The sequence below is a fragment of the Solanum dulcamara genome, chromosome 2, assembly GCF_947179165.1.
Source record: "Solanum dulcamara chromosome 2, daSolDulc1.2, whole genome shotgun sequence".
Classification (NCBI taxonomy): domain Eukaryota; kingdom Viridiplantae; phylum Streptophyta; class Magnoliopsida; order Solanales; family Solanaceae; genus Solanum; species Solanum dulcamara.
Window position 1 is genome coordinate 4,246,659 of NC_077238.1, and position 8,415 is coordinate 4,255,073.

The following is an 8,415-nucleotide window of genomic DNA, read 5'->3' on the forward strand; positions in this document are numbered from 1 at the left end:
GAAAAAAAAAGAAAGAAGAAATTGTATACTTATAAATTTCTCTTGGATAACTAATTTGAAAAAAAGGTTAAAAAAGAATATTTAGAAGTTGAAGTTGTATTTAAACATGCATTTAACTTTTTTATTTTTTTAAAAAAAAGTTTTGTGAGTGATTAAAATCACTTTGAAATCTAGTCAAAACTATTTTTTAACAAACTTGAACTCATCACCACAAAATCAATCCAATGGTATCAAATATTCTAATCAAAGTTAAAGTCACCAAAGCAAAAACTCAAAGAAATTTATACTGGGAATCTTCATAGCTCAGTTTAATCATATATATCTAGTGTAATTATCTATCAAACGGGTTCAAATCCCCTTGTCCCTATTTTATGAAGGCAAAGAGGTTGTTTCCTTTTTATTATAATAACAAACTAAGAAGAAAAATACTTACAATTAGATGAAGAAGCAGAGCAGTGCGGTTTAAGATTATGAAAGTTTGGCTATTTAGGTAGATAAAAACTCTTATATTTATAGATTTCCTTACCTAATATTTAGGTATTTAAAATAATTTAAATATTATAAACGATTTTATAACAACGGATAATAATATTTCCGGTTCCTTATTTATGGGTAAATTCTAATTTTAGTATGTGTGATATGAGATTCGGCTGATCATCAATTAATTAAAATATGTGTTTTTAGTCCCCTTTTGCAGAAAATATGTTATATTTGGACTTTAGAAGTATATTATCCTCAAATATGGAGTAACAATACAAATTTAACATATATACATGAGTGATTAAATGGTGAAAGCGATTAATATTTAGGAAATTTATGATTATTCACAAGTAAAAGGAATTAAAAGTGCACGTTTCAAATAGTCAAAGGTTAAATATCACAATTTACCAGTAACTAAGGGACTAAAAGTGCAATTAAACCTATAATGAAATATAAATGAAAAAAATCAATTTCACGAAAAAATATCTTTATAGCTACCCCAATTCCTCTTGTGATGAGTCTTTTAAAAAAGTTATTAGTCAAAAACACGTCTAAATTATCTCAATTTTTTAAAGTTTCATACATGTTATATCACCAATTATTAATCAAAACACACAATAATTATCACGTGTGTGAGTTTCCTACCTGAAATACCACAATGGTTTAGGTAGAAAAAATGAACAATTGATAAGTGATGTAAGTTTTGATGTAAAATAGTTGGTGTTAGTTTAGACATGAAACTCAAACACCTAATAGTTCAGATATGAAAATCAGAATACTTTAAGTGTGTTATTAAAAGGAAAAGAAAAACTCAATATAGAGAAGTGTGATATCCATTTGATCTCTTCAGATCAAAAGGTTAAAATCAAATCTATATCAGTTACACATCTCCCTTGCTTGCAGGGCCAGATCTAAAAGCTCAATTACGGATTTATGTGAATTCAGTAGGTTTTCCCATATATATACTATTAACTTACAATATTTATAAATATTTGACTGTGAACCAAATTATTATTGTAATATTAACTTGAGATCACGGCAGAAACTCATAAACTTCAAATCCTGAATGCTTCCTTGCATTTTGTAATTCATTGAGAAAAATATTTGACTCAAAAGTGTTTTGAACTTGAGCAAAGTTATATATATAGTTTCAAAACCAAAAATATGAAGAGGAATAAGAATTCAAGTAGTTTTTTGGTGCTCAAAGTTACACAGAAACCTGAAAATAACATTGTCATACTTATTTTTTCCCATCCCTCGAGAAATCTATAGACACTGGTGATGGTGGCTGTAACTGGAGCAGTTTCCTTGCTACTTCCAATGCTTTTTCTGCTGCGAGTTGTGGGTGCTCCACGATACTCATTGTCACAAGTGATGGCGAACTAAAGAGAAGGAACCGGATCAACTCAAACTCAGGAATGAAACCTGAGATATTCGTTAACTTGACCTGATGAAGTTGTCTGAAGGGAAAAGTTGTGCAGTCTAGGAGTTGTAGATAACCGGAGACTTGTTTGTGTTTTAACTTCGTTGTAGAAGACTAAATAGAGCAGAAACATAACAAGTTATTATTCATACATATGAAACAAAGTATCACAAATTAGATGGAGTAGTGTTACAAACTTACCTCAATATAAAGTTGTTCCAAATTCGGAGAATTTCTAATCAAGCAGACAACAGCAGATATCTGATCAAATTTGGTAAAGTTTACACCTTTGAGTTGAAGAATCTTCAGAGACGTTGGTAACATAGACGGAACTGGAGTTTCAGCTAGGAGCTGAAAGAGCTGAAAGAATGATAATCAGATAAACTGAATTTTAATTAGTAATACAAAAACAGAATTTAGACGACGTATAGATAAGAAATGTTAGCAATAGGAAAACAGAAATGACATATATACAAGTAGGCACTAACCTGTAGAAAATTGCCGTTTAGACGAAGTATTTTGACTTTAGGCAAGCTATTCACAAGCTTAACGAAATCAGAGATAGGATTGCCTTTAAGACCGATTACAACTCTCTCCAGCGAAACAAAAACTTCAGTCAAGTTAGGAGCTTTTTCTAAGGAAATTGATTCAAACTTATCATCGGCCTTGATGGACAACCTCTTGAGTTTTGAACCACTGATATTAAAATGAGAAACACCGGAACAACCGTGTAACAGTAGCCTTTGAAGGACGGGGCAACTAGAGAGAATACCTTCAAAACAGTTGTTTGCAAGGTGAATCCCGTAAAGAAGTAATTTGTTAAGAAATAAGAAGCCTTTAAACTCTGGTGTAGGCGAAAAATCAAAATTACGGAGCATCAAGTATGTCAAGTCCAGACAAGAAAAGAAATATGAAGGTAACGTATGACGCACAGTTTTTCCCTCCTTGTATTCTAAGGTTAATATCTTGATGTTTTTCTGAGATAAGCGTAAAATCCATTTGTTCACATCTGGAACTGTACTCATTGAACTGAAATTAGGAATACGTACTTTAAATTTCTCTAATCGACCAGGATGAAGCAGAAGAGACTTGGTGACAATTTCGTCAAATTGATACTTGTGCACAACACTAGGACTTCTCTTCTTGACGGCATAGTCTTGAAGTTGTTTAAAATTGGTCATCAAACACTAATCGTGGAACTTTTAAATGGTAAAATCTCCACTTTTTTGATACAACACTAGTTCTTATAGTGTCGCATATAGACATTTTCCCTAGAATGCAACCTATTACATTCTTTGGCAAGTTACTGATTATATCTTCACCAACAATTGATTCTTGACTTGTTTTCCGTTGATTTCTTTTGATACGTTTTGAAGACATATCGTCCTAAGAACGACAATAAAAATACACCAATGTAATCATCTTAACAAGAACATAAAGCAAAATCATACATATGCCTGTAAAAACAACATTGTACATGAACATAATAACAACAGGTATTCTCTTGTAGATGCTAAGATTAGGTTATTCATGTTGGTGTAATATACAATAAAATTACAATTGAAAAATGAACTGAGTCGCGGATATCTCACTCGCAGATTCAAGCCCACTGCGGCATAATCTACACCGATCCAGCAGTAATACTCTTGGCTTAGAATATTTTCTTTGTCTCAACTCTTTTTTTCACTACACTAACATCTATATGAATATAATACTTCTCATCTTTTCTCGCACACTTTCCTTGTACTCAATATAATGTAAGATCATAAATATTTATAGGTGAGGAAGAATGTGGGCAATGTATTCTCTTGTAGATGTTAAGATTAGGTTATTCAAAAGTAGAGTAGCAAGATATCTTTGTTTTCGTGACGCTGACAAGCATCTCGACTATTTCTCTAGGTACCTACAACCTCTCACCAGCATAGATATCCGGTAACTTAGCCCAACAAAACTCAGGTAGATGAGATGAAATCACCTAGTGTAGAAATTTTAACTTTAAGTTATATAGGGTGCCATATAAAAGGTCTACAACATATATAATGTGGGCTAAGAATCATAAATTTTTAAGATAAAATTCTAGCTGAGATGAAAACAGTAGGTTCTTGGCAGACAAAGTTACATAATAATTATAAATTGAAGAAAATAAACAAAATTGAAGAAGAGAGAAAAAAAAACTTACAATTAGATTCCTTTAAGAGAATTGAAGAACTTTGATGAAGTGTAGATCAGAGTCTTGGGTATAGAAAAATTTCTGAAAGATAAATAATTACTATCGTTGGAAGGTTTAACAAATATTTAAGACCTTTTTAACCTAAAACACCAAATTCCTTGTTGTGGAAGGAATGAGAAACAATTAGGCAGAATATTAATATTTTAAAGCTAATTAATTATAACCACCTTAATTATTGTTTTTTCTGGAAACGCCTTGGTTAATTAGGCAGAATATTCCTTCAATTTTATGCAATACATTCTCTTCCTAAATCAAATAGTACAATTTTCTCTACTTAGAATTTCTTGTATGGTGTGTAAAATTATATATACTTTCTTCGTTCGCTTTTATTTATCAACTTAAAACCTTGCTCATATAATAATTGATATGAAAATTTTATCATAATATCTATATTAATTGATGTTTCAGTTACTCAGAGGAAAGTACAAGTTCTGGAAGGAAATCTTGTCTCTGATTTTGTTATTTTTATGAATAGATTGCCTAAAGTCATAATACTTCATCTCTTCTATATATATTACTTATAAATGTCTCTATTATCATGTTGCCAAAATAAAATTAAGAGTGATGAACCCAAAGAGTTAAAAGGCTACTTGTCTTAATTATAGGTAATGGAGGCAAATAGTTCTTCGCCAAAGTTTTTTTATATTACCAAGGTAAATAGTCGTACGAAAGCTTAAATTTGTAAATATGATGGCGATAAATTAGATGATAAAAACTATATTAAAAAATATAACATTATTATATGATTTGAATAATTGGCCTACATATTTAAAGACTAATAAAAAGCATAAAAGTTGAAGAGAGAAAATCTCTCCAGAAACAAAACTCTTTTAACGACTACATTGTGGATGCTATTGTGAAAATATATGGAAGAGAATTATATTCTCCTTTCAGGAAAAAAGTAAAACCAATTATGGTGAAAATATTGAAAATAAGTTTTAGGCATGATACATAAATATGTCTTTTAACTTGACTTCAACTGACATCTATGTCCTCCAACTTTGAGTGTGCACAAGTAGGCACTTAAAACTTGTATAAAATTGAATAAGTAGGCATATGTGTGTCCTACGCGACATAATACACATACGATACAAAATTGTCATGTAGGACAAATGTGTTTATATGGTTAATTTTATACAAATTTGAATGTCTACTTGTGCACACTCAAAGTTAAAGGGCATAGATGTCAGTTGACATTTCACATTATAATTGTGTCCTTCTAACCTTCCAATACACCTCAGCGTCCCTCGTAGCACCCGTCCCCACCACCCCTAGCAAGAGGAGAAATTAGTACTCAATTTTATAGGTTTTGAATTTTACAATAAAAATATTAAGTAATAATAATCGTGTTTAAAATCAAATATTTATATATATTTAATGAATTTATTAACGCAAATACAATATTTGAACAAAATCTACTATGTTCGAGTGAATTCGCATGTGGGCTACTAATTCTGCCTTGCCCCTATCCCCACACCCCATATTATTCGTCTCAATTTATACAAATATGTTTAAGATAATATTATTTTTTTTAGACATGATACATATATGTGCCCTTTAACTTGAATTCCACTGGCAACTATACCTTTCAACTTTGATTGTACATAAGTAGACACTTAAATTTTATATAAAGTTGAGCAAGTAGACACATGCGTCTTATGTACGTAGCAATTCGTATCTTACGTAGCATCATGCATGTATTATGTCTTGTTCATACTTATACAAATTCAAATGCCTACTTGTACATGCCTAAAGTTGAAGAACATAGTTATCAGTTGAATCCAAGTATGTATTGTGTCTTTTTCTTATATTCCGAAACCTAATAAATATAAATAACAAATTCACTTATTTTTCTGAATTTTTTTTTTCCTCAACACACCCATAAAGTTAATTTATTTATTTTGGAATAAATAAATATCCTTCCTTTTATTCCCCCCTAATAATAATAATTGTACACTCTTCAATCACTCCACACCGTTTGCTTTTCTTTTTTTCCCCCTTAATTTAAGAAAACCTCCGCCCTGTGAAATCTACAATCCCCATTTCTCTCTTTGGTTCATGAAAAGGTGTTTTTGGATCATCCAACATCAGTATTTCTTTGATCTTGGTAAGCATTAATTCTTCTTGTTTTTTGTTTCTCCCAAAAATTCATTTCCTTCCCATTTGGATTGTGTAATTAGTTTATGAAAAATGGGGGTTTAATTGTGCTTAGGGTTATGCAAATTGTGGGCAAAATATAATTGCTTTGTATATCATTTGGATTTATGATTTGATTTCAGTTAAAAGAGCATATATGGGTCATTTGTGTAACCGTAGATCAGTTTTATAACGAGGGATATATCAGTTCTATATCGTTTTTCCCTTTTTTTAATTACATTGGGGGCACAATGTGGGGAAGTCGAACCCCCAGTAACTTGGTGAAAGTTCAGGTAGCCAAACAATTGAGCTATACTAAGGTCTCCTACCTTTTCAATTAGTTTGGAGATTTTATTCATTTCTTGTATTATTGTTCATTTTCTACAGGGTCTTCATTGGTGAATGTGGTACTATGATGCCTTCTGAGGCTAAAAAGCATTGTTGTGAATCGTTGCCTCTTGATGTACTTAGCAATCTTCCGGAGAATGTAATTGATGTCATTTTGATGTCTTTACCTTTTAGGGATGCGGTGAGGACTAGCATTTTATCAAACATATGGAGATATAAATGGTGCAGACTTCCTGAGTTGACGCTTGATGATACTTTTTGGAAAACTAAAAATAACTTAATATTTCATACGACTGCGATTACCAAGATTATCTATCACATTTTGATATTTCATGAAGGACCGATTACAAAGTTTACACTCTGTGTTCCTAAGTCGAGAAGTTGTCCTATGATCGATGACTTGATATATTTCCTAGCTAAAAATGGTATTCAGGATCTTGTTCTTAAACTTCCATTCAAGGGTGAACCATATGAATTGCCGCCTTCATTTTTCAAAAGCTTGCAGTTGAGGAATTTGATTCTCCAGAATTGCTTAATACTTCGTCCACCGACCTTCAAAGGATTTGATAGGTTAATTAAGTTGGAACTATGTGAAGTTACAATTTCTTCCGAGTTGCTAGGAAGTTTAATTTCTCATTGCTTGTTGCTCGAGCATTTGGTTCTCTATATTGCCGAGACTTACAGCAACCTCATTGAAATTAATGCTCCCAGGCTGAAATCACTTTACTTCGCAGGCAGTGTGAGATCTATCTTTTTAAACAATATCCCTCTTCTGTCTAAACTTTTACTTGCATCTAGTGACACAGATTATTTGGGGGCTGAAAAATGGGATATTGTAAAGTTTTTCGAGTCTCTTGAGTCTTTTTCTGCTCTCGAGCATCTATACTTGAATATGGTAAATGTTGCTTCTTGACTTCATTGTAACGCATTTTGAATCTTTTGGGCTTCGTGTCATCCTGATTTTTTGATTTTTTCTTCCTAGTTATTTGCTGCAGAAGCAAGTGAAGTACCAACGAGGCTTCCCTTTGATCTTAAATGTGTCAAAAAACTTGACTTAAGTGTTGATCTTTATAACTCGGTTGAGGTTTCATGTGCTCTTTGCTTGATAAGAAGCTTCCCGTATTTACAATATATGGATATTTCGGTACTCTTCTCTCTCTTTCTTATTGGCTTTTTAACTTTCATACTTACTGAAATCATCAAATAGTTCAGAGAATTGAGTTTTGTTAATTTTTCTTAGGAGGCTTATTATAAATATGATATAGAAGAAGCTTATCAAGTAGAATTTCCCTCGGATGTGACGTTTAATCACCTAAGGGAAGTTAGGCTAACACTTGCTAGTGGCTCAATCATCGAGATGCAGCTTGCCAAACTTCTGTTAGCCAATTCTCCCATGCTAGTGAGAATGCTCTTCTCGTCGTGTGTAGTTAAAGGATCTGCAGCAGTCAAAAAACTCGCTGCTGAGCTAACAACATTTCAGCGTGCATCACCTAAAGCAGAAGTGGCCTTCATCGAAAACTAGTACATGATTACAGTCCTGTTTATTGATCTTCAGGAGTGTTTAATCGGACCATGATGTTTAGCTCAAATATTTTGAAAGTTAATGTGAATAGCTAGAAAGTACTCTCTGTACATCAGTTTTGGGAAGATTTGACTTCGTCTGTTGCATAATTTGTTATTACAATCTGATGTTTTCTTGGACTCACTTCTGTCTTCTCGAGTTGATAGCCTACGCGGTTACTGTTTATTGTGGGCTTGTTGTGTGTTATTTTTCTACTTGGTCATATACGTAAGCAAT

The 8,415-nt window shown here is 32.2% G+C and overlaps 2 protein-coding genes across 2 annotated transcripts; one reads left to right on the forward strand and one right to left on the reverse strand.

The window, feature by feature from the left end:
• Nucleotides 1-1,720: 1,720 nt before the first annotated feature.
• LOC129879597 (F-box/FBD/LRR-repeat protein At1g13570-like) lies at nucleotides 1,721-3,084 on the reverse strand. The gene is made up of 3 exons (XM_055953530.1): nucleotides 2,392-3,084; nucleotides 2,105-2,254; nucleotides 1,721-2,017 (listed from the first exon to the last, which is right to left on the reverse strand). The coding sequence occupies exons 1-3, from the start codon at nucleotides 3,082-3,084 to the stop codon at nucleotides 1,721-1,723; spliced, it is 1,140 nt and encodes a 379-aa protein (XP_055809505.1).
• Nucleotides 3,085-6,093: 3,009 nt separating this feature from the next.
• LOC129874448 (F-box/FBD/LRR-repeat protein At1g13570-like) lies at nucleotides 6,094-8,364 on the forward strand. Its single transcript, XM_055949737.1, has 4 exons — nucleotides 6,094-6,240; nucleotides 6,657-7,512; nucleotides 7,600-7,761; nucleotides 7,858-8,364. Exons 2-4 carry the CDS (start codon nucleotides 6,682-6,684, stop codon nucleotides 8,137-8,139), a joined length of 1,275 nt encoding a protein of 424 aa, XP_055805712.1. The 5' UTR covers nucleotides 6,094-6,240; nucleotides 6,657-6,681; the 3' UTR covers nucleotides 8,140-8,364.
• Nucleotides 8,365-8,415: the final 51 nt, after the last annotated feature.